Raw genomic sequence first — 26,297 nt, 5'->3', positions numbered from 1 at the left:
AATTGCTGCTTTTCTGAACACCAAATTGATCGGTAGTAACAACAACAATTTTGAGCGGTTTGAAACCTTTCTGTGACTGTTGCGGGTCATCCACCTTTGACTAGGATGCACCTGGGGGGAAGGAGTTTGGTTACTTAATAATGGGGTATTTTTTGTAGCAAGCTTTCGCCTTCAAAACACTTTCATGTACATTTTGCCAATAATTGAGCCTAGTCTTCATCAAGACACTAAAGCAATTTCCTGAGTAAGTATTCGATGTCTAATTAATATTAAGTGGTTTTATTTTGTGTTTTGGCCATGCATTGTTTGCCCTTTGTGACCAATTTTTTATGCAGAAAGAGTAGTTGTTATGCTCAGAGAATGTATGCTGTAATGTGGTGACCAAATTCAACTGTGTATATCTATATATGTAAGACTATATGTTAATTGAGTGAGAAACTAGCTATTTTTCATATTTGTATAGATTTGCCATCCTCCTTTTAGGGAAACCAGTTTCCTTAACTATATTCTTTTACTGTACCATTTGCCCTGTGTAATGGTTAAGTAAGAGTATTTCTCAAAAATACATTGTTGCCAAGTATTCACAGGGAGGAGAGGAAGAACAGGAAAATGTGAAGTTGGGCAGAATAAGAAAGCAGTTCTTGGGAGTTCCTTTCTCCACCCATCCCTTCAATAAAGAAAAGTATGCGAGAGAACCCCCAAGCAAATAGTCGTACAGGCTTATTTGCCAGTCCCGCTTATGCTGGATTTTGTGTGGCTCTGTCTAAAAATCTTTCCTGTTGAGGAACCAGTAATCTCATTAGGAAAATAAGCCTTAGCCGGTATGCCTGAAAGTTTGTCTTGTTCTTATGCGTTTTCATTGCTACTGTTTAATGCATGAGCAGACTCTGTACTAGTGATGGAGTTGTCCTTTTTGTCAGGGTGCCATTTTTGACCTTTGAGTTCAGAGTTCTACCCCAGCTTTCTGTTTCAGATGTTAGGATTTTCAAAAAAATTGGACCTCTGACTTCTGCAGGAAGGGTTGTCAGAGATTCCACATGTTCGCTTGTTTCTATAAATGCCGTCTCTCAGCATGGGTTAAAAAGAACCTTAGGGGTTTTTATTATCAAAATAGAAATGTCTTGATCTGCTCTAGCAAAATTCCAGCATAGGTACTGGCACATCTTCTTCCCTAACTTCCACCTACTTCTGCACACAAAATACTTCTTTTGTTGTTGTTGTTGCAAAACTGTATCTTTTCTGAGTCTCACAAAAGATATTTTGAGTAATTTGCTCAGAATTATAATCCAGATAACAGCTGAAAATTAACATTAAGAATGTCCTACATAAATTATCTGGCAGACATGGTTATCTTCTGGCAAAAAGTTGGATAAAAATGTTTTATAAAACAACTATGGTATTATTTTAAAATAACAAGCAAAGCTGCTGTTTTGAATTGCTCATAGCTTGGACAATTTGGGCCAATATAAAGTAAATGGAAAGGTGATATACGAGACTTGTTTTGACAGTGTAGTTAAACTCGACAAACTTGGTCATTGCTATTTAGGAACCCATGTGATGCTGACGGATGATTTTCTTAGCGGAGGGCCCAATTTTCCGTAAAGTGAAAACATTTTCTTTCTCATCTGTGGATATTTTGGCAAAGAGGGCTTGGCAATAATATTGAGGTTCTAAATGTATGTGATGCAAAAGAAGAACCAACCGAACGAGCCAACTGTGCTGTTGCCGTAATCAAGGTTGCAACCACACACAGTGCTCTGACTTCCCTTGGTGCGGCTGGTCCTTCATCCCCCTTGCAGCCCCCCGGTTCTTCTGTCCTCCCCTCGCCGTGGGGCAGAGCTGGCTGGAGAGCTGCTCTCCCGGAGGCGCTGGGACCGGCCTGCGCTTCTCGTCCTTTTGAGCCACTCCAGCATTTCACATCTCAGCCAGCAAAGTGCTGGGCAGAGCAGAACTGCCCTGTGGGGCCCGAGGTCTCCAGGCTGGAATAGAAGAGGGATGTTCTGACACTACCTTGTGCTGCAGCTAATGGGTTCAAGTTCTCCTTTTTGTGGGATGCGGCCCTAATCTCTTAGTGAAACCAGATCAGGTGATTGATGGAGGATGAGTGAATGAGGAAGATCCTGCCCACGCACTCTGGGACACCACTAGTATCCACCCATAACAATAAAAGGTATCAAGGTGTTCTGGCATTACCATTGGGAATATGGTCTGGCTTTTGATTCCTTACCTGAAGCTGTGGTCAGAGAAAGTTAAATATTGTGAGGCATTGAGGAGTTTGTGAAATCTCAAGGAAGATGATGAGTCTTCATGTTCTGAGCTGTAAATTACTGGCACTGTTCGCAGAACACTGTATCCATGGCAACGTTGTGCTCAACTTCTGCCTTAACCTACACACACGTGCACACAGAAATAACTGATCTTGAGTCTTGTTGGCCAATAGCATCAGTAGTAGTGTCCAGGTGAGAGGTGTTCCCAGGGCAGGTCAGGACGAGCTTTGGTTCTGCCGTCGCTCAGTGGTTAATGACTGTGACTGTTAGCCCAGCTACTTCTGGCAGATGCCAGTTCCTTCAAGGAGATGTCAGGTTATGCCCCATCCTAGGCTTTGATTGGTTTTAACATAATTTTGAATTGTTCCCTGAGGAACGTGTGCGTAATTGACATTACACTCGCTTTTTGTTTCAAAGCTGCTTTAAGTGCTTTAAATTCGTTCACCTTATTGCATAACCTTTTGCGCTTACTGGTTTTTGTTTGTGTGGGTTGCATTCATTTTTTTCTTTATTATTATTATTTTTTTATTGAATTCTAGGATTGGGTCAGTGTGGAAGTCAGTTTTCCCTTTTAACTATAAGGATATCCTTCCATAATAGGATTTAGTCAGATTGCAGAGGAGAATAGAGGATATTATAATAAAGGGATAGCACTGCAGAAAAAGGCTCGGATGAGATCCAACAATAAAGATGTTCAGGCATATACTCTCTAGGAAAGGGATTTGGGGAATTACTGTGAAATCTTAAAGCTATGAATCCGAATGCAATTTAAGACGGCAAAGTCCGATCACATGCTGTTATTTTTCTATCTGCAATGACTTCAAAAATAAAATTATCTCTTGGAAGAGGAAGTAGAGGTAAAGGTTTTCTTAGTATTCTTTTTTCTTGGCTGTACTTCATTCTCCTAACTTGTGCTTCCATTGTAGAATTTTTCTTTGTCTTCTCTTCATCTCTTATTTCCGCTCAAACTTAGTGGATACTGTTAAGGATAATGAAAATACTTTGAAATTTTTTTTGTTTTTAGCTTAACGAGGTCAGCTCACATAGTAGTAGCCTTGTTTCAGTAGAGCTGTGTAAGATGTTTATGAAGTGAAAACTCACTGTATTAAAATGCATGTATTGGATGTGCATCAGAAAAAAGTTAATCTATTGTTTATACTTTAATGTATTTGGAAATGGCTTAACTGTGTGTTCTTCAAAATTGTATGGGGTTTTTTGACCTCAGATTTTCTGGTTATAGGAAGAACTCTGTTATATAACAAGTTTTTGTATATGACAGTGGCAAATTAGTCACCTTTCTATCTTTTAGCATTTATACAGACCCTATTGCCATAGTAACTGAGCTCTTCATAATTGTTAATGTATTAATCCTCAGAATATCCCTGTGAGGTAGAGAGGTGTTCCTGTGCCACACGTGAGAAAGTGAATCACGGGGAAGCTGATGTATCGCTAACCCCACAGGGCAGTGAGAGCAGAGATCCGCTCTCGTTTCTGTTCCTAGGGAATAGTACCCTCTTGGTTGAACTGCCTTTTCTCTGCCCAGCTTTCTCAAATGAATGAATTCTAGTGAAGTTGGCTGCAGCCATCTGGATTGTGCTCATTTGCATGTAAGATCTGTGTGCCTGTCATTATTCAGCACATCAGGATTAATGAACTCTGAAGATACCAAGAAAAGGAAATGTATGGACTGCTACTGTGTATTCGCAGTGGATCGTGAGATTTTTATTCCTGTATATCACAATACCAAAAATGGGCTTGTTTTGACTCTACTAATATTAAGTTAATTGGCAATATGTGGCTCATATATCTGTCCTGATAGAGCAGTTGGTTAATACATCTACTTTTGAAGGCTGACTTTGACTTTTGAAGCTTTTGAAACTTGACTTTGAAATATTTGCATTCAGAATGCTCTGCTATTCTTTGAGGTTTTTGTTGGTTGGTTGTTTTTTTAATTTTTAGACAGAACATACTTCACGAGCAGAAAGGAAAAGACGCGATTCATTCGGGATGTTTGACGGTTATGATAGTTGTAGTGAGGACACGAGCAGCAGCTCCAGTTCAGAAGAGAGTGAAGAGGAGGTTTCTCCTTTGCCGTCCAGTCTCCCAATCATAAAGAATAATGGACAGGTCTATACTTATCCAGATGGCAAGTCTGGCATGGGTAAGTATGTAGTGCATGGGTACAAAGAGCTTGATATTTGTTTTTCAGCCCGTGCTGTGAGTTGTGAGGGTCCAATCCCACATGTTGGTCCTGATTGAAAATGGACCAAAACAGCTGAAGGGTTTGGGTTGGTTTGGTTTTGGGCAGGAAAATGGTTTTGGTTTTTGCTAAACTGAAATAAGGTAAATTTTGAATCCTGCTGTCAGGAGAGAAATAGCATGGGAATATCTGCCCTCCCATCAAGTATGTGGTGTTTATATGTGCATGTGTATGTTCTCATGTACATTGCCTTTATTATTTGAGGAGAATGTCAATGTGTTCTCTCTACGCTTGGGCATATATTCTCTCTACCCTTTATGTTACATATACAATATATTCAAATAAATTTCTTCCTACACTAGAAAAGTTCATTGCTGCTGTTAGTGTGTACCTGTTCACCACCCACTAGCTCTGAGCTGGAGAACACTGGAAAAAAAAATTTAAAAAAAAGGAAAAGTGCTTTTATCATCAGGGAAAAAATATTTTAGCCAAAATCATTAGTGATTAGTAGAGCTCTCTCTGGGTAGAGTCTTGGCATTGTCTCATTGGCATAAGTTGGTCACAAACTCTTATTCATCACGAAACAACCCTGTGGGTGATGCTATTGCCTCTGAAGCATATGATTCCGGCTAGAACAGAATATTGGTGGCATAGAGTACTTTGGGGATACTATTTTATGATTCAAAAAAGAGTTCTGATTTTATTTCAGCTTGGAAGTGTTTAAATATTTAGAGGATACCAAGATTGGCAGACCCCAGTTCAAAGCAGATGTTTCCTTGAGAACCATGAAAACAAAAATCGGCTTTAACAGATTTAGCTGGGTCATTCACTTCTACCACCAGTAAAATTAATAGAGAGTAGAAAAAGGCACTTTTTCACCCATGAACTTGAGGTTCTTAGTGTTTCACTGACACTTGTAGTGTTATGTTATTTTTCTGTGCAAGTCTCTTCAAACTCTAAGCAACTGTTTGGTGGTGCCACCTACAGGACCTTCCTTTTGTCATCTTTGTTCTGGATTTTTACCGAGGTCTTGATTACACTCTTGACACTTGGCTTTTTCTCTCTGACTAGCTACGTGCGAGATGTGTGGAATGGTTGGTGTCCGTGACGCTTTTTACTCTAAAACAAAACGCTTTTGCAGTGTGTCGTGCTCTAGAAGCTACTCATCGAACTCCAAGAAGGCCAGCATTCTGGCCAGACTTCAGGTAGCGGTACAGACACCATTTTCTTTCTATACTTACTATAGTCTGTGTAAAACATGTACATTTGTAAAACTTGCATGGTGTTTTAAGATAAGTCAAGTTTCTTAACATGTTAAAATTTTCACGAGTGATTGGGGTTTTTTTTGGTGTGTTTTTTCTTTTTTTTGGTAAGCCAAAACTCAAAACTGCATCAGTCTTGAACAAATTACTTTGTTCAGCAGAGCAAATTCCAGACAATAGTGGCTCCTTATTTCATTTCTGCTGCAGAGACTCTTCTGCAAGGAAAAGGACAGTCTACATATGTAGTGACTTGAAATTCCATGCATCTCATACCCAAGATACTTTCTGGCTTTAGAGGGTGTAAAGGTTTATTTACTATTGTTGTGTTTTGGTTTTGAGGGTTTTCTTAACTGTACAGATTTCCAAAATGAGTTGTGGTCTGTTCACTTAAAATATTAATCAAACAATCACTAAGGTATATTTGTAACATTCAAGAAAAGAGATAGAAATGTCAGGAAGTGTTATGTCCTATCTCAAATTCACTGCAACAAATGCCAAGAAATTGCATTGGTATAAATTAGACTAAAAGTTCTTCCTTTTAACAGATATCTATTTTTCAGGTAAACAGCAATGAATCTATAGTGCTGTTCAAGTTGGAATACTAGTACAAAAGTCATCTTTTGGACATTCTTTGCTACTGGTTTTTAAATTTATTTAATATTATGTGTAGTTTTGTGATACTTAGTCAACTTCCATTCTGTGTCGTTCTAATTTTAGTTAAATGTACCAGAGATACACTACACCTATGGAAATTTCCCAGTGGATGTTTGGAAAGACTTTATTTATTTAGCTTTTTTTTGTTTTAGGGTAAACCTCCAACAAAGAAGGCTAAAGTTCTACAAAAACAGCCCTTAGTGGCTAAATTAGCAGCATACGCTCAGTACCAAGCAACTTTACAAAACCAGGCAAAGACTAAAGCAGGTAATGACGTGTAAACTGGCTGAAATAAATCCTTGGTAATATAAGATTTGTGGCTCATTAGCAGCTTCCTAAACAAAATACCTTTCTCTTTGCAGCTGTCCCTGTGGAAGGCTTCAGCTGGGGTAACTACATCAATAGCAATAGCTTTACAGCAGCTCCTGTTACCTGCTTTAAACACGTACGTATTTTTTAATAACGTGCTGTCCTTTTGTGTGTGGGTGAGAGAGTCCATGGTAATTCTTCAATTCATTTTTGCAAAACATTCCTATGCAAATATGTTTTGTAACCTTGGACTATGAAACTTATGTTGTAAACCTGTGTTAATATGACTTCTTTTTGGACATATATTTGTTTTTATCTGTCCTTTAAAACCATCCTGAACACTGCCAGTTACTGTCATCATACATGCCCTCATAAGCAAACTAGAAAGTAAGAGGAGGACTCTTAAACATCTGTTAAGTTATTTTTCTCGAATTCAAGGCACAAAATCCATCAAATATGCTGCAAAGGATCAAGCCAACCAGGTCATGCAGTATTAGAAAAAGTTTCAAAAGGCTTTTTAGATGGAGTCAGGCTTTTGCTCTGCTATGTCAAACTGATCTTTTGGTTACATATTTGGATCTGGGATTTCTTTTTTCTTAGTTTTTAGTCAGATTCTCACTGTCAATCATGCTGCCAGGTGGTGTTGAAAATGAAGGCTTTTTATAAATCTGAAATCAAAGAGGTTGGTTTTCTTTGTATTAGCGTTACAAAAATTCCAAACAAAGTCCTCGGTCTTTACAGAATGTAATTAGGAGATGAGGAAAATATTTAGCAGCATCTGTCTTTAATGTATGTGTTAAATTCCAACTACTAGATCTTGTTTAAAGTATTATCAGTAATTTCTTAAGTAAAAACTTTGACAGGAAGTGTTTTCTCAGCATTTTTCTTTTCATTTTGGAAGTTGAAGTGTTCCATCTTACGAAAGTTTTATTTTGCTCAAAACGATCTGATGAAAATTGCTATCAAAACATTTTGTTTTATGGAAGTTGTCCATAAGGGAGAAGAGAGACGTATTTTTCTGTCCACTTCAGGAATTCGTGCTGAGACCTGTCAGTTCATAAATCCCTCGGAGCTGAGGGCTCTGGGCAGTTGGCACTTTGTGAATAGCGCCCTTTATGCTCGGGGGCTGCCCAGAGCAGAGCCTTCCATCAGATAGTTTGGTGCATTTGTATCAAATTCCACGTGCTTAAGCAAGCATGTTTGCACTTTGCTTTCACGCTTATGTCCATGCTGTAGTAAGTAATTTCATAAGTCCATATCAAAAGGTTCTGTTTGATAATGTGGGCTGTCCTGTTACAACAAGAAATGCTTCACAATGTACGGCATCTTTAATTAGGGTACAGCTGCAATAGTTCGGTCACCTGTAAATTATGCTACAACATTCTCTGAAAGGAGTTGTGTCTCCTTTTCTTGCTGCTTCATTCATTAAGTGAGCAGATACGATACTGTGTTCATATTTTACCTTGAAAATTTTCACAAGCTACATGGCAACGGTGCTGCTAAGCCTGAATGGTTTTTTTGGTTTGTTTTTTTGGTCCCTATTTTCATTTTTCATACAAGCAAAGTGCAACTCCTGCAATCTCCTTTGGAAATTTCTACTTCTTTGGTGGACGTTCGTATTACAAGGACATGACTTGCATTTGGTTTTACTGTAATTATTTGAAAATTATATTATTTACACCAGTCGGAATCTGAAATCCGAAAATGCATTAGTAATCTCTTGTTAGATCCTTATCTCTCTCTCCCACTCTCCTTTGATAATTACAAGAAACTCTTTTTGTCTGTCTAGAGAGATTATTGCTATTTTTTCTGTGTACTATATTGCTTTGATTCATAAAACTTTGCATTACTTTGTTTACCATCCATATTATGGATTCCATGCATGTTGTGTGTGTGTCTGTGAGACTGAATATATAAAACTTATTCGATTCAAAACGCAAGTGTTGAATTGACAGTAAAATCATGATATATCTATCCTTAAATTTGTTTCTAGATGTGTATCTGGTTATACTGGGTGTATGTGTATGGATATTTGATAGGGAACATTGGGATCAATATTAAACTAAATTTAAGGGAATTATAAGTTGTGGGATTTGGCTTAGTGATTAATTTTTTTTAATACCCTGACATACTTCAGTATTTCAGGTCTAATGTAATTTTCCCAGATCAGGGTCGGTTGTTTGGTTTGGTTTCTTGTCTGGGGAGTTATTTCCTCTTCAATTTAAAAGAGTAACGTTTTAGAATTAAAACATTTACATCTTGAAGTTCTCTCTTATGTCTTTCTCTGTATGAGAAGAATTAATTTCAAAGTCTTTTGATGCCTTTAATGTGGCTTTTGTACTTCCCTGTTACTTTCATTCCAGACTTCAGTGTTGAGTAACACTGAAGATAATCACTAGCAATAGTGCAACTACGGCCGTTTTCAGTTCAGAACATGTGGTAGAGAAGCTGTTTTGCTTTTTGTCATGTAGGAAGTCTGTGGCAAAGCCAGAATTACAGTTTGTGCTCCTTGCAGCTTTTTCTTTTTTTGTCGAATTGCGTTAATCAGACACACAGTGGTAGCTGATGCAAGGAGGAGAGCTCTAAATTTAATGTTTTTAACATTTGTTTTATAGCTTAATGACATGTAATATGCTCATTGCTAACCTGCATTCCGGTTTCATTTTCTTCTAGATGGTTTTTGGTTTTTTCTGTATTTGCTTTTTGTAGCTCAAACCGTTCCTAGAAGTGAAAGCAAATACGATACTTTGAGTCGTTTGTCAGTACTACTTAACGTGCAACTTTATGCACAGTTAATAGTAATTATTATTTTCCACTCTGTTGCTAGTGAGATGCACGTTTTCTGAAGTTAAATTTTTCAGTCTTTCTTCCAGTTTAATTTTATTCTGAGCTGAAATATTCTCCTGGTTTCTTCTGTTATTTAAATAAATAGTTTGCTCTAAGGGAGGATTTCCAGGATTTTACACCAGGTGGCAGTGCTTTGTTTCAAACTTGTCATTTCAAACCCCTTTGCACATTGTCTTCTCTGGCATCACCTTTTGTGGGGGTACCGTTCACACACAAGGTCTCAGCACAGCATCCTTACGCTTTGGGAATCGGTAGCACGACTCTGCCATGATTTCAGACTTGAAACTTGAACCAGGATTTTAATGGCAATGTCAGTGCCATCCAAAACCTTTAGAAGCCAGTTGTTTAACCCCTGAGATCTTTGTTCAGCGAGTGGGGGGATGCTGAGCCTTGAGGTACTCGTCTCAAACGGGACCTTCCTGATGGCACCTTCCCTTGCAGAGGAGGCAGCTGCTGCTCCCAGGGAAACCCTCCCAGGTCATCTCCTGGAGCAGGAAGTGATGAACCAGATCTTGTTTGGGAGTGACACAAAGTGGATCTCTTCGTCAAGAGTCTGAAAGGTAAATTTGTTCTTACCTGTAAATTATGGTTCTGCTAGTTCGCACTATGCCAATCCAGACTTCAGAGTTACCCTTCCAGCCAGCAGATTAATAAGATTTGACTCTTACATAGTGCTTTGAGTTTGTCAAAGTGCTGTGCAAATGTTGATTGATTAATCGGATGAAGACAGAGGACAGATGAAGGAAGGTGGCTGTTATAGCCCTGGTTTATCCGGTCTTCCTCCCTTAAGAATGTTCATAATGAGTGGAGAGAAAAAACCAAAACAAAATGCTGGTGCAGTATAGCAGGTATACTGTAAACCATCACTTCAGGGCAGTAATGTTATCTGGCATTTCAATAGCGATGCTACACAGGATGGCTTCCTTCTTCTAAAGGGTGAGCCATATGGATTGGTGTAGGAGAACTAGCAGAACCAATATTTTCACAGACAAGGACAAATTTAACTTTCTGCTATTTTCCTCTATACCAATCCACACTCTAGAAATAAAAGTGTGACATTTCCATTACCAGTCCGTGTGAAGTGAAGTGTTTCAATATACTTTTCTGTCTGAATCAACTGAATAGATGAGCAGGCAGTAAAATATATTTCAATTAAGTGCAGCTGGATTATGAAATTATTCAGCACTGCTGTTTTTTATTGGTTGGCCTCATCTCTATCTCTATACAAGGCAACAAGATTTACTAAAATAAGCACTTTGAAAAGTTTATTTCCCCAGTTCAATTCAAAAAGCTACACATAGCAATTTAGAGATGAGAGTGAATATGTAATAAGACTTGATTAAGAAGCTGTATGTGCATATTTTGTGTGTGAAAACAAGCCGTCATCTTTCAAGTTGCTTTTTTCTCTCTGTCTGCGAGATGGCAGAAAAGAGCTCTGCAGTCTAGACTGGTGTAGATGGGACATAGCAGAACTGAAGAGACCAGGCTTCAAGAATAAGAAACTGGCATACTTGCAGTAACTTATTTTTCCTTCAATAGTTAAAACTAATTTTAAGTTTTGCATGCCTAGACTCAAATATTTCTATTAGTGAAGGGTATCCCTCATTAAGAAAAGTTTTCGCGTTTAGTGCTGCTAGCTGGCTATTGCCGATTGCCAGCAAAATCCCAGTGTCATGATTTCCAGTCATTCAGCATGAACCCAACTTTCTTCACTTGCGGCTCTCAGCTGAAATTCTGTGAAGTTGGAGGCTGTTCCCCCTGAGCTGTCAGGTTCTCTGTGCTTGCAAAGAGCTTTGTAAATGAGACGCAGCCTTAGAACACAAACCACCCGCTCTGCTGCAGACCAGAGGACCCTTCGATTGCTTCTGTGATACCTGGATATTCTCTGAACTGCTTAGAATTTATTTTTCTCAGAAAACATTAAAATTTATATGACTGTTGTTCTGAAATACCCCCAATCCAAATTTTCTTGGGGGTCTCTAGTTTAATGTAGACTCGGTCATTTTTTGTTTTGTTACCAATGTAATTTCAGTTGTCTAATTTCTAAGGTTTGAGATTCTTCGGCACTGTGCATTTCCGATATCTCAACAATACCATCTTTGCCTGTCTTCATGATGCTCTGTTCAACAAAACGTTCTTCTTGAGACAGCGAACTGAGTGTAACTTGTTTCCCCAAATCCTTAATAATTCATCAAGCTTGTATTTTGTATTGCTACTAACGCATTAGTCTAAGCCTTCAGGACTGCGTGTGGGGAACCTGGCTGTGCATTTCCTTCGGCATTCGTTAAAAAGGTGCCACTCTGCTGTCTATTTTTTGCTTGCTTGATGAAATGATCACTTGCAGGTCATATGAAAGCCTGTTCCTCTGAGAGGATGTGAACCAGTGGATGATTAAACCCCCCACCATAATAAATTGTCAGAATAGATTCAAGAAGTAACTATTAGGCATTTTTTTCAGGAACATTTCCGATCTACAGAATGTAAAGATTTTGCAAGTAGAATTGCAGAGCAGTTACACCACTCTCACTAAAATCAGTAGCTTGCACCTAGTTGAAACATAGTAGAATAAAGCTGACCTGTGTTTGCAATTTGTGCTGGTGCTTTACAGATTTTTAAACTTAGAATCCTGTAGTTTTTGCAGGAAATACATAGTAACAATTGTGTACAATTACAGTACTACACATGAGCTTCAAATCAAAACCAAACTAGGTTTTCACAGAAGGGCTGTTTTCTAAGCATATGCCTGTGTCTTATGTGTATTGATTGTTTTGTCTTTTTAAGTTGCTTGTAAAACACTAATACAACCAAAAAAAAAAGGTATTTTCCTATGGTGGGCTGGTGACTTTTTTCCCCATACCTTGAATGACAGGCACCTATGGGGACATGCTGGGGTGACATCTCAGAAGGAGTGCGAGTGGAGGTTCCAAACACTGACTGCAGCCTACCTACCAAAGTCTTCTGGATAGCTGGAATTGTAAAATTAGCAGGTGACTATATTTTAGTTGAAATTATTAAAATAATCAAAATAACGATGTGAAGGGAGCTATAATAACAATTTAGTCAGTGGCCACCTGGTTAGTAGAACGCTGGCACTGGCTGTATATGTGTTAGCACTGTCACTATGGTCCACTGGTTTACAGTGGCTTCAGGGAAGCTTGAGGATGCCTGGGGTTTTTTACATTACCTAAGAGTACCTAAGCGCAGTGCAGAGTGAGGAGATAGGAAATGGTCTAATAGCTAGCAAGTAAGCCTCGTTATACAAATCACTTGGTTAAAAGTTAAAAATTCAAGGTCACATAGCTAAGACATGAAAAAGCAGATACTGTGGGTAATAAATTTTGTCCTCCTACGTAAAACTTCTAAAGGTTTATAGTTCAAGAATTTGAATTTTAATTAAAATTTGACTTACTTGATAGCGCATGCGCATTTTTATCAAAGTAATCAATTCTGTGCATTAACTACATGCAGAAATGTGCTGTAAGAATAATGTTCTATAATATGTTCTAGTCTAGATAAGCTTGTTTAATTTGGGGGTTTTTTAATGGGACTGCTTTCTTTCAGGCTACAATGCTCTGCTAAGATATGAAGGCTTTGAAAATGATTCAAGTCTTGACTTCTGGTGCAATGTTTGTGGATCTGACATCCACCCAGTTGGTTGGTGTGCAACCAGTGGGAAGCCTTTAGTCCCTCCTCGAAGTACGTAAATCGTGACCTTACTGATTTATATAAATGTCTGTCTTTATTAAACTAAATTGGCTCATGGTTCGGATATCAAAGTATATTTTTACCATATCAAGTTTTTCAATAGTCATGAAATAAATCATTTTAACTTTTGGGAAAATAAGGACTTGACTGATGCCAAAAGTGTTTCTTGGAGTAGCCCATCTCATGCGACTTAAAGTTTTTAAGATCAAAGTGGAAGCGGTTAGCTAATCCGTGTTGTGAACATGCACTGATTTTATTTATATTCTGGTATTAAACTCTTTGCCCTGACATACCCATCAACTTACTCTTGGGTAGCATTCATTTTCTAAATAAGTTTTTGTCATTATTGTAAACCAGGCTTTTTAACAGTCATCTGGGATTTCTTCTTTACATATTCCAGACTCTAATATTGTCTCTAACGGACACAATTAAAAATCAGTGGCTTATTTTTTCCCCTTCATTTGCAACAGCCATCCAACACAAATACACAAACTGGAAAGCTTTTCTAGTGAAACGACTTACTGGTGCCAAAACACTTCCTCCTGACTTTTCTCAGAAGGTAAGGCTGATGCAATATCAATGATATACTATAACCAAAATTGCAGCACAATGTGAAGAACTGAAGTATTTTACAATGGCACAAGAGCTCCTTTTGTAGTGAAGATGATACAGTAGTTTCTCTCCCTAAATACAGTTTTCCTTGGAATCTCTATTCTCCATTTATGTCCATGCTTGTCAGTACATATTTGGAAAACCATTTTCTCTAGCAGAGAGTTTCTTTAAAAACTGGTTAGTCTATTTTAATTTTAAAATGCCCCAATTAAAAAAAAAATTGTTCTAATAAGCTACCCCTGGATATGTAAGAAAAATTAAAACTGTTTTTTGTAACTCAGGAATGGTTTTTATCATGTACTATTTCAAGAAACTGAACAAAATTTCTTAATGTAGCACATATCTAGATGCAATAAAGTACATACTTTGAATGTTAATATTTTTCATCTGCTCTGGGCTAGATTTTTTGCTGTATTTAAGTCATGTCTTTAAGTGTGGCAGCTGCCTCTATAGTATGCTGTAAGTTTACTTACTAATATTGTGAGATGGTACACAGCGTTTAGTAGGAATATGAGACTATTGTATTGTTGTCTTACACTGCATCTGATGTTAAAAAAACAAACACACAAACAAACCCCACCTTTCTGCACTTGTTCATTGCTATTTAAAAACTGGCTCAGGTGGCAGCCAAATTAAATTGGCAAGGTCTCAACACTTTGGGGGAGTCCATAATGGAAATGGCAAGTGACAGATAATGTGTTTTTTTAAATAGAATGTGTTGTCACAGGCAGATTAACATCTATTTCCATTCTATTCCTTTCTTTTTGGTATATTGTGAAGAAACATGTTTGTGAGTGGCCAGCTGGGTGTTTTTTGTGGGGTTTTTTTGTAAAATTGTTTCTCAAGGTAATTTTGTCCATTGTTAACAATAGCACAAATTTTCACCAAGTCAATGGAAAATTCCTTTAACCTATGTGAGAATTGTATTGTACTTGATACAATTAAAGTATTGTAGGCTCTGTTCTACTTAGTTTTCTGAAACATTTCATTTTTCCCCTTGTACGATGAAATGTAAGAGAAATCATTTGTGTCTTTTTTGCAGGTCGATTAACAAGTACTTGAATTAAATGAAAAGTGCTTTGATACTGCGGTTTAATAGCAGAAGACAGATGACAAAGGAAAAAGAGTATATTGTTACAGATTTTTTTTTTTTTTTTTCCCCCTGTTACTTTAAGGTGTCAGAGAGTATGCAGTACCCATTCAAAACTTCCATGAGAGTAGAAGTTGTTGACAAAACGCACCTTTGTCGAACAAGGGTAGCGGTTGTGGAAAGTGTCGTTGGGGGACGGTTACGGTTGGTGTATGAAGAGAGTGAAGACAAAACTGATGACTTCTGGTGCCATATGTACAGTCCGCTCATTCATCATATCGGTTGGTCTCGAAGTATAGGACACAGATTTAAAAGATCTGGTAAGTTTTTTGTGGTTTGGAGTTGTCTTTGTGGGCAGTATTGGCTTGGAGAAGTCTGACTTAAGCAGTGCTGTCACTTTATACAATTAATAAATCTTTAAATGATTGTGTTATAGAGGTATTTTTGGGTAGAAGTCAATAAGGGAAATAGATGGATTACATCCTCCAGATTTTCCTGGCAGCCTTATTATAAACTGTGGGCCTCGCACACCAATGATTGCGTTGTACTAGTTAACATCTTCAGAAAGGCGTACTGTTTGCTCCATTAACAAAGCCTCTGAATAATTCTGTACTTTTATTCCTTGTAGATATTACAAAGAAACAGGATGGACATTTTGATGCACCCCCACACTTATTTATGAAGGTGAGTTCACCAGCCAGAGCAGTTTTCTCAGAGTTGATTGAGGACCTTTAGTTTCTGACGTGTATAAAACAGACCTGAAACTCTAAGTCTTGGAAATAGGCCCAGCACAAACATTACTTTTTTATTCAAACACTTAGTAATTTGGCCTCCTTGACATGAGCAGAGATGATACAACAGGTATTTCAATCTGTTACTTTGACAATGTGGGGTTATATTTTTGTTTCGGGCTTATTAAATTCTGGTGCTGTTATGTGATTCTTTAGGTAAAAGAGGTCGACGCAGCTGGAGAATGGTTTAAAGAAGGAATGAAATTGGAAGCTATAGACCCCTTAAACCTTTCAGCAATATGTGTGGCAACTATTAGAAAGGTAAGAAAACAAATGTGTATTTTGGGAAGGTAGATAAGAATCCTTTTTCCACTCACTTCTATGCAGGTTTCAAACAGAAAGCTCAAATACGAAATAAATGCAGTTCATTAACAAAATGAACATGTGTGGAATAGGTCCATTAATTGTTTATATACAACTGCTAGGAAAAAGAGTATACTCATAATTCTTTTTCTACTTTAATCTCTGGAAACTCAGCCTTACCTTTAATTAGAATATAATATGTTTGTAAGATTAATTTGCACGACAATCTTCTGCTGATTATACCGAATGTTTTGCTACTGTTCAAAAAGGAACCTCATCTTGCTTATTTGCAGAAATCTATGAAGACATTTTAAGAATGTGCTTTTTTCCTAGCTTGATTGAAAGGCATCCCATACATGTGAAATCTGTTTTAAAGAGGAAAAAAAAGTAAAAAGTAGCTTAGCAGAATTGCATAACCTCACCATTGAGGAGTGTGGTTATAATTTCAAGACTTCTTATTAATGATGTGCAGAATATCCTTGCAAGCTACAGAGTACAGTGAATTATAAAGCTTTAGAAGTAGAACTGATGTTCACAAGAAAAATGAACTAGAGATCAGAATAAGGAAATGTTCATCTGTAATCTCTTTGTCGTCAAGAAAGGTACATTTGCCAAGAGTCCTGGCGACAGGTACGATTTGGGGTTTTGTGTTTTGTTATAATTGAATGTCCTTCTAAGTGTTCTTCCGTTACTGTTGAGTTACTTTTCACTCTTTTGAAACATGGCATGCTTTCTTTCGAGCTGTATCACCTAGTTAAAGGTATTTAATGTCCAATTTTGTTTTTCTTTACCAAGGTTTTAGCAGATGGCTATCTTATGATTGGGATTGATGGCTCAGAAGCAGCAGATGGCTCTGATTGGTTTTGTTACCATGCCACTTCCCCTTCTATTTTCCCTGTTGGTTTCTGTGAAATTAACATGATTGAACTAACTCCACCCAGAGGTACATATAGAATTCTGACCACGTTGTATTTTGAATATTTTTTTCAGTCATATTGTATGTGCCATATGCTTTGTTTCTTAACTCAGTCTACAAAATTCGTGTCACTTTTCAGGACTTGCTCAAGTCTGAAACAAATACAACAGGATGACTTCAAAGTAATCTGAAAGAGAGATAACGAACTTTTCATTTAGAAAAAGTCAAATTGAACATCTGATTCTCTGGCTAAAATAATTTGCTTTTGCTGTCAGAAATTGAGAGTAGCCACTAGTTGCATAGGATATCCATTGAGTGAATGGGAAGTACGCTTGTCGCTAAAAGGACAGTCCAGAATATGTCATTGCTTGGGAAGTCCTGGCCACCAAAAGGATTAACGAACATTGTAAAGAATCTCAGGCTAATTCACAACAATACCAGTTAATTTTTGAAGAACATGCACAAACTTGAGCGCTGAGGAAGTGGCCACTGGAGCTGGATGCTGCGTAATCCCATCTGTGAGAGAAATCTGTCTGTCCGCTGGCACGTGTGCCTACAGGACACTGTATTGCCATCAGTTTTCCATTTTATTGCCTTGGTCTAGCAATTTATAACAGGGATTGTAACCAGCTGTGTAACAGCAGATAATATTGGGTTTATATGGATTTTTTTTTTCTCCATTCTCATTCTTGCAGGCTTCTACTTGTATTTATTGAATTGTTTTTCTAGGTAATAACTATAAAGACAGTGAAATGCAACATAAAATAATTTCATATTGTTTTCGTTATTGCACAATAATACATATGTCATCTTTGAGAATGTGGAAAGTGCAGCTGGACAGATTTACTGTTATTTTTCAGTCAGCTCATTTAGTGACTTTATTGCCTAGAAATCAGTGGGCATAATCACCCCTCAAAAAAAATGTGATGCAAGAGCCTCTTGCAATAGGAAAAGTTTTTGTGGGAGGGAAGAAACACGCACATCAATCAATCTAGAAATAAATACGTTCAATTGATTAAACAGAATAGGAAAAAACCTCTCTTCTGTGTTGAAACCTTTGCCCTTTTCTCTTCAAACACTACACAATAGCATGTGAACTTTGTTGTTAACACATTTGAGACTTTTGTGCTGCTTGTATCATGGCAACTTTATTCTTTATCTGCATGTGTATTTTCTGTTTACTACAGTTTTCTGTAACAGTCCTGTATCATCCACTGAGAGGCAATTACAAATCACATGTGCAATAATCTGGAAGTCATTTGAAAGAGGACTTAACATGAGTAAAATACAGAACATAATGCACATTACCATATTAAATAGGATCAAAGCGATCAAAGCTGCTTAGCTCTTACGAAGGGTGTATTTTGCTTTCCAAATTATGGGCTTTAAAATGGACAGCTTCTTAATTCTGACTACAAGGACCACGTGCACATGTCTTGTGTGTGGTGTTGAGAAGCTGATTGGAGGACTTGCGTACAAATATATTTGTCTAGCGAAAGGAACCATGCATTAAGAAAAAAATTTATATGCAAAACTGATACGTTATTACCCTTATTAATTGTTATCCATCCAGCTACACCTGTTCATGCAGATACTATGTACCCAATGTGAACACTCTTCCAAACACAGATTGCAATGTGGATGACTTGAAGTTGCAGTGAAATCGTTGGGCTTTACGCTTACAAGCTCATTCCTTCCAAACATCATCTTTTCTTGCTGAGATCAGAGGAAGATGAAGATGCTCAGAAACCTTCAAGGAGGGGGTTGCAGTTTGGGCTGTGAACGTTAGTTCTGCAGTGCTGAGCTGTGATTTGGGGGGAACTCTCTGCCCCCACTTCAATAAGATCCAACTCTCCCGTATCACCTCATGCCATGCCTACTATGCTATGATTTTTTCAGAATGTCCAACACTGCGTACTACCACAAAGAAATCTTTCAAGCTGTTGTTGCTCCAGCTAGAATTTGAGTATTGTTGGTTTAAGCACTTGAGAAGTTGCCCAAAGTATGAAATAGTCCTGTGTCTTTTATACTTGTTCAATAGATGAACAAAAGCTGGACATATTTGAGGGATTTTTTTTTTCCCATTATATAATAGCTTTAAGGTGGGAGGGCGGGAATCTTGTATTTGTTCATATTATTGCTATTTTTAGCCTTACTTAAGTTTTAAAATATCCATGCTTGTTCTTACCACTCTATTCCTAACAATTCAAGTGTTTGGATAGCGGAGCCTCTTTCCTCACAGGAAACACAGTGGATGTGCTTAATTACATGATCTGTCCTGGGTCATTTTGTGTGGGGCATTGTAGAGATCAAGGATCTATGTGGACAGAAAGCTTCAATTACAAATGATTAATCTTAATGTGAAATGACGCTTTCTATATTATCCAGAGGTTCATTCATTGTGTTTGTTACAAATTGGCCACGTCCAGCTGATTCTTGTCCCATAGGCCAAAGCTCAGAGAGTGGAGATTTCTGATGTTAATGTTTTGCTTCTTTGTGTTGTTTTTAGCCATAACACAGTGCTAATATACCATTTTTGTTGTTGTTCTTATGCATAAAGTTTGCAGTCCATGTATGAAAATGTTGTTTAAAATTCACAGGTTATGCAAAACTCCCTTTTAAATGGTTTGACTACCTCAGGGAAACTGACTCAATAGCAGCACCTGTAAAGCTCTTCAATAAGGTAATAAACATTATACATGTCTGAACTGTAGTTAGTATTATCTTTAAGTTTTTGGCTGCGTAGTCCATGGGATAAACCATTTCAGTAAATACAGTTTTGAAAAGCTAAGAGAACAGAGACTTTTAGAAATAAGAACCATATGAGTATATTAAGCTTGAATATTTCTGAAACATTAAATATAGGGGTACATGAAACTTCATAAATGATACTCGGTATTTTCCTGCCTTAGGCTGACCGAAATACTTGCTTCAACGCTGTGCTTAAACCATTTTAATTACCATGTTTGCTTACTGATGTTTACCTTGCTTGTGTTTGCTTTTCTAGGAAGTTCCAAACCACGGGTTTCACGTAGGAATGAAACTAGAGGCGGTTGATCTGATGGAACCTCGCCTGGTATGTGTGGCCACAGTAACTCGCATCATCCATCGGCTTTTGAGGATACACTTCGATGGGTGGGAGGATGAATATGATCAGTGGGTGGATTGCGAGTCCCCAGACCTGTATCCAGTGGGATGGTGTCAGCTCACTGGGTACCAGCTGCAGCCTCCAGCGCCACAATGTGAGTTCCTGTTTTATATATAAAGTCACAGTCACTCACTGGTCCCTGTTTGTGGGTGATGGTTTTCCTCACTTCATCCTTTTCAAGTCAGGTCACCAGGCGTAACAAAAATAGAACAGATTCTTGCTGATGTTTAGAGGTAGCGGTTCTAATCTCTTCCACTTTGACTTTTGAAGAGCTTCTGAGTGTTTCTGTGGCTACTTACTATTAATGCCAGAAGGCGCTTATTTGTCCATGGAAAAGCCTGTTCCTTACTCATCAGTATGGATAATATCGCTGGGAATTTATATTGCTTAAAGATTGTAAATATATATCTATGCTTTACATACCGAATTTGATGGAACTTGGTGTGTGCATAGCTGTTCACGTGCAGAAGTATTTCTGTGAGAATGCTGTATTTTTAGTGCATCAAGACTTGTCTTGTCAGGTCAATTTATAGAATAATAATTGATAACTGTATTTCGAGAAGCATTGTTTAATGGGAAGGTAATAGTAGTTACTCTTACTAGTTGAATGGGAGCCTTTTCCAACAACAAAAGCATTCTGCCTTCATTCAGTCACTAAGGAGAAATTCTGTAACTGTGTAGCAGCTTTGACATGTTCTGAAGTCTTTTTCCAAAATACTAAACTTAAATTTTGGATTCTTAATTTTTTGCAGCATCAAGAGATAGCCAGTCAAGTTCGTCAAAACAGAAAAAAAAAGCTAAGTCGCAACAGTACAAAGGACATAAGAAAAGTGGGTGACCAAATTGTGTTTCCACTTATCCTGTTGTTTTTAAAAGCTTGTGATCTCTCCCTAGATCCCTATTCTGTTTGGAAATATTTGCATGTAAACAGGTGTTATGCTTAAAGGTGTGGTATGCCATAAAAGGAACGTTTTTTAATTGAGAATAACCTTTTTTTTAATAAAAGGTTTCACTGTGGTTTTATGCATTTCGGGATACATTGATAACGCATATAAACTTTGTATTTAGCAGCTATGAGCTTTAATACTCTTCTCATTCATTTAGTCATAGAGAAACATTTGTTTTGTTATAATCAACCCTCTAATGTGGGTACTGCACCTTTAATGAAAGTCTTGACGTTTTGTTTTCAGTGTTCTTTTCATTGTGCTCATATTTTGATAATTATCACTATTCATTAATGAAACTGGAAAAGTAATCGTGACATTGCTATTCATAACTTCTTTTTTACGTCTTAGATCTCATTTCTATTTTCTTTTTTACAAAAGAAAGAAAAGAGAAGATTAAACACTACCAAAAAAAAGCTGTTTTGCTTGAATGAAACTTATCTTCTGAGACCTTAAAATTTTAATGATGTATCAAGGAATCTGTCAGTGTTTTTTTTCTTGTCTTACGTAGACCATTTATAGTAATTAGGCTAAGTAATGTGACTTTTAGATTTTAAATGGCCAACAGTTAATCTTATTTTTACCGGCGCAGAGACTAAGTGGGAAGTAAACAGTAAACAAAAGAGTAAAATAAGTGTTATTCTGAGCAACAGTCGTTATTCCTGTTAACACATTCAGTTACCTTAAACCAGTGTGTTAAAATACGAAATTCTTGAGAAAACCCCTGTAGAGAATATATTATTGTAAGCAATTTGTTCAAGTATGTTAATATTAGAGCATAATTTAAGGGTCAATTTATGGTCAGAAAGCGCCTGCTTTCTGTGGAACACTGAGTATTACGAGCAGAATCACTCAAATGCAGAACATAAGAAAGTGGGAAATCAGGGGTCTGTTCTCAATTTAAATAATATTAAGTAAACTTAAGGAAAAGTTGTATTTGCTTTGAATTTTATGGATCTTTACTGTTCATCTTGTAGTGTCTTCATTGCAGCTGAAGGAGGAGCTGCTGGATGGAGAAGAGTACGGGTTCCTTCAAGGAGCGTCCGACCAGGAGAGCAACGGATCTGCCGGTTACTACATCAAACAGGAACCGTGAGGCAGCTCTGGAGTTTGGGGCTGAGCGCTGGCAACGGCAAAAGAGCCTTTTCTCCAACACCGACTGACTTTTGTTCCCACTTGGCTGGTACAGTTCAGGTGACTGTACCCGGGGCACTTTGCTGACTGTAGACAAGTTAGACTCAGTTCAGAATTTTTTGGAAGGACGGGGAAACTATTTTAGTGAAAAAAGATTTTTTCAATTTATTAAAAAACAAAAATGGACACTTTTGTGTTGTATTTGAAGCTTTTGAAAGAATTTTGTAATATTTTCAAGTTCAGATTTATTGTGCATTGTTAACAAGAACTGAAATTCTAATTTTTTTGTAAGATTAAAGTTTAATTAGCATGATTGTGGGAAGCGGTTGGAGGAAGATATAGTTGCAAATACAAATGAACTGTCATAACATAACAAATGAACCTTTTTGGTACAAGTTGGGAGACTTTTAGACTCTTGTGAACTGCACTGGTCACGCCTCTGTTTTTTTAGTGTGAAAATAAGGCATTTAAGCCCTAATGTAGAGGCATAAATGATACGTGGAAGATAGTCCTGTAAAGCTCTACTCAGTGAGTAGCCCCAATTGCAACGGAGCCATCACCTGAGGAAGATTTTAACTTTTCAAGATGTTTTTATTCAGTTTAAAATACTTTTTTTATATAATATTTTTTTTTAAAGTTCCTTAGCGTCTGATTCAGTGCCCATTAACATCAGCCACCTTGTCTCCATTGACTGCAGCGGGCATTGGATTGGGACTGAAAAGCTCTTGTCTGTCTGTGACCGTCTGTGCGCTGGGGAGGCTCCAGCAAACGTTTACAGAGCCCTGTGCCAAACTGGAACTTCAGAAAATTCCCCTCTTTGGAAGAGTAGTTTTAGCTACGAACTTAGACAGTAGCTCAGACCTCCCTTCTGAGCATTCTTCTGATTTTTCTTTTTTTTTTTCCGTTCAGAAAGACCGAGGTGTTTCCTTACCATCTTAAATATTTGTTTCTGAACATTCAAACCTGATGTTCCACGTGGTTTCAGGTGAACTAAAAGGAGCCATACATGGTGGATTAAAAAAAAAAAAAGGTTCAGTTCTGCACAGCCTGCAATATTCTTTTCTTGCTGCAATAGTGTGACATGGAAGTTGAGACTTGAGAGCAGTATATAAATCATATGAGTTATACGCTAGACAGTATAAACTGGATTTGCTTAGTGGCTGGAATCCTCGTGTCTCACTTCAAGCATCCCATTATTAGCCCCACTTGCGTAGCTGTCCAGATTTTTTAAAGGCAAAAGTCAAGTAAAAGGGTGAAAATGACTACCGGTAAAATACAAAGTATTTTAGCAGGAGCTCTTAATAATTTGGATTTCATCTTTCCATATTTTTAAACTTTGTACTTTTTTGTAAATGATGTAGTTCATGGAGTTGATGAGTAGACGAGTTAATCAGCCCTGCAGAGCTGTGACTGGAAAAATGTGCATCAAGAGCTTTAGCTTTTACCAGTAAGGTTCATTAACTAAACTCTCAGGAATTAACTGCGTGTGTTCTATAAGTGCTGCTGGGTCTTTAGCAGGTCCCCTTCAGAGCAGTACAGTGATCATCTGACTCTCGACCATAAATTCAGGCTTAAAAAAAGTTAAACTGATTAATGTCTGTGTTCCTACAGCCTAAGAAATGCTTTATTATACAATTTAGGATATGAACCCACAGAGCCCCAGGAGACCATTTTTGTATATTGTTGTTTGAGCTTAAAAAAAAAAAAAAAAGCATAGAAAGTTGAAAACCAGCAATTTGATTATTTTCTAAAATATTGCTGTAACTTTGGGTACATAGTATTGGTGATATGCACAGGTTTACCTCATTCTATGCAAGAGGGGTTAATTATGTAAAGTTTTGTATTTACTACTGGAAGTAACAAATGTCCTGTATAGTGTAGGAATGTCTGGAATTCTTTTCTCCCTTACTGGTAAAATTTCTTAAATAATGACCCCTTTTTAACAGCAACTTCTTCTATTGACAGAATCTGGTTATCAGATTACAAGTATCTGTAACTTCAGGTGGTCAAGACATTTAGCTCTCTAAAATAGCCATAAAAAGGACTTTGTCAGGCTTGGTAGACTTCAAATACATTCTCTCGGATTCTGACCCACCCGTGATGTTTCTTTGAACAGCCTGGATTGGAGAAGCAGCATTAGAGACCATTGTAAGGACACTTTGAGCCTTGATTATTTTTTTTTCCTGTGTTTTCCATTTAACTCGCTGTAAAATCCAGCTCTGCAAGCATTGATTTCGTTTGGTAAGTACATCACTATTGATTTTCTTTTTTCTTTAATGCAACAACTTGCAGATTGTCCCAGTGAGCTGAAACAAGGTTGGCACAGTCGTAATTTCTTCTCTCATCAATAGTTCCTGAATTCAGTAGAAAAAACTGTTGCATTCGTGTTTCATAATGTGAAAATTTGGGCTAGTGATGGGCAAGGTGTGTTGCCAAGCTATGAAACCTCAGGCTTCTGTGCTTTGCCCAGACTCAGAGCTTTGTTTTTCAGTCATACCTGATTTCTGAGTTATAGTCAAGAGGCAAAATTAGCACTTATGTTGAACACACTTCCCGTGTTGGAGAAATGTAAGAATCAGATTTAAAGTCTGTCAGTCTTTATAATGTTCTTAAAAAATAGGTATTTTATTCCTTAAACACTAAAGTCTGTGAGTCAACTTGCATTCTCAGACACAGACGTGACTTGTGTGAAATTTCTCTTGTGTTTCTGAATTCAGAATATGCCTAAATTGTATAATTGCCAAGTGCAGTGAAATCTGTCCTAAGCAAAGCACGCGCTTAGGGGAGGTTTAAGGAAAACCTGAGTAAAATTCTACCCGGTGTATTCCGAGGGGTCTCTTTGCAGAGTGGGCACCTCCGGGCCGGGGTGTCCATCGCGTGGGCTTCGCTGTGTTCGCGGAGCGTTTGTTGGTGACGCGGCTCGAGGCACCGTCAGCCGCACGTTCCTGAGCCATGTTCCTTGGCTAAAAGAGCAGCAAATGTCGGACACCTGGAGCCTTCAACGGGGTCAAACTCACTTCAGTATTTGGCAAAACAGGTTTTTATAACCGTAAGGTAGCGCGGGTTGCATACCTGACTCTGCGGCTGCCCTTCTTTTACTGCTCCAAATCTCTCTGCTGATCTTTGATTTTTATGTTATTTTAAATACAACTCTTTACCCTTTCCCTTGCTGCATCTGAGGAAAGCAAAGCAGTTACCGATTCCTTGTTCTACGGATACTAACACGGGTTTCAGTGTTTGTTTGTTTTCTTTTTTTAATTGTTGTTTTATGTGATGTGAATACCCTTTCCTGTCAATATTTGTACGATGGTGCTAATATATTTGGTAACAATCCTTTATTGGGAAGGGATTTTAAAAAACTGTGACTTAAACTGAATTTTTCTTTAATTTTCATATTTAAAACAAAAAGCCACAGCCATTTATACAAAAAAAGGCATCTGCTTTGGCCCCTGGGAAAATGTTGGGGCGGGAATCAAGATTAAAACAAATGGGGTTTTTACATCATTTCTGTATGTATTTGATATATAGATCAATATCTGTACAAATTTAATCTTTTATTTTCTTGGTAATTTGTGTGGTCAATGAGAGAGAGTTATTGAAAGCTTTCTCATGCAATGTACATAACTAAGTGAAAAAAAAAACGCTTTTGGAGAAATTAATGTTACTTTCATTTTTACGAGACTGCAGATTTTCAGCATGGATGTGAAAAGCATTAAAATTATAACTTTGTGTACAAGATGAAAATAATTCACTAAATTTGCCTTTTTTTTACACAAAATAAAAATGATAAAAAGTCTTTCTGTCAATAGTGATTGTTTTGTTCAAAAAGCATTCCCGGGCACATACATTAATGCCTTCCAGCTTGTTTCTCTTGTAGGAGAGTGTAGACCCACAATTTGTTAAAAAAAAAAAAAGTTAAGGAACTGGGTGTGTTGATCTGAGCAGAAATAAACCATGAGAGGCTCTGAGCACAAGGTGAGGTTTTTAACGTGAGAAGGTGGTGTTAGATAAGCATTATGCCTGTACGTGGAAGTTTGTGTTAACGATTCCTTCTACAGGAGGAAAATACTGAATGAGTAAAATGACTTCTGTGAACATCTGAACACCGCAATCTG

At 37.6% G+C, this 26,297-nt stretch overlaps 1 protein-coding gene across 4 annotated transcripts in view; it reads left to right on the top strand.

Annotated features, from left to right (window-relative positions):
* The window catches only part of MBTD1 (mbt domain containing 1), a 29,393-nt gene extending 3,465 nt beyond the window's left edge, over window positions 1–25,928 (top strand). For 2 of the 4 annotated variants that reach the window (XM_065647872.1, XM_065647874.1), the window contains 15 exons: window positions 4,227–4,428; window positions 5,539–5,678; window positions 6,536–6,650; window positions 6,746–6,828; window positions 12,409–12,526; window positions 13,101–13,235; window positions 13,715–13,803; window positions 15,032–15,266; window positions 15,575–15,630; window positions 15,894–15,998; window positions 16,836–16,983; window positions 19,557–19,639; window positions 19,964–20,198; window positions 20,857–20,934; window positions 22,026–25,928. In XM_065647872.1, coding sequence (XP_065503944.1) covers window positions 4,227–4,428; window positions 5,539–5,678; window positions 6,536–6,650; window positions 6,746–6,828; window positions 12,409–12,526; window positions 13,101–13,235; window positions 13,715–13,803; window positions 15,032–15,266; window positions 15,575–15,630; window positions 15,894–15,998; window positions 16,836–16,983; window positions 19,557–19,639; window positions 19,964–20,198; window positions 20,857–20,934; window positions 22,026–22,144 — 1,941 coding nt within the window. In that variant the 3' untranslated portion in view covers window positions 22,145–25,928. The remainder of the gene's footprint in view (window positions 1–4,226; window positions 4,429–5,538; window positions 5,679–6,535; window positions 6,651–6,745; window positions 6,829–12,408; window positions 12,527–13,100; window positions 13,236–13,714; window positions 13,804–15,031; window positions 15,267–15,574; window positions 15,631–15,893; window positions 15,999–16,835; window positions 16,984–19,556; window positions 19,640–19,963; window positions 20,199–20,856; window positions 20,935–22,025) is intronic. The other 2 variants (XM_065647873.1, XM_065647875.1) reach the window with 2 other exon arrangements.
* The last annotated feature ends 369 nt before the right edge of the window (window positions 25,929–26,297 follow it).

This window comes from Caloenas nicobarica, chromosome 18, assembly GCF_036013445.1.
Source record: "Caloenas nicobarica isolate bCalNic1 chromosome 18, bCalNic1.hap1, whole genome shotgun sequence".
Taxonomy (NCBI): domain Eukaryota; kingdom Metazoa; phylum Chordata; class Aves; order Columbiformes; family Columbidae; genus Caloenas; species Caloenas nicobarica.
Note: the sequence above shows the minus strand (reverse complement) of the source record. Positions and strands in the feature narration are given on the sequence as shown.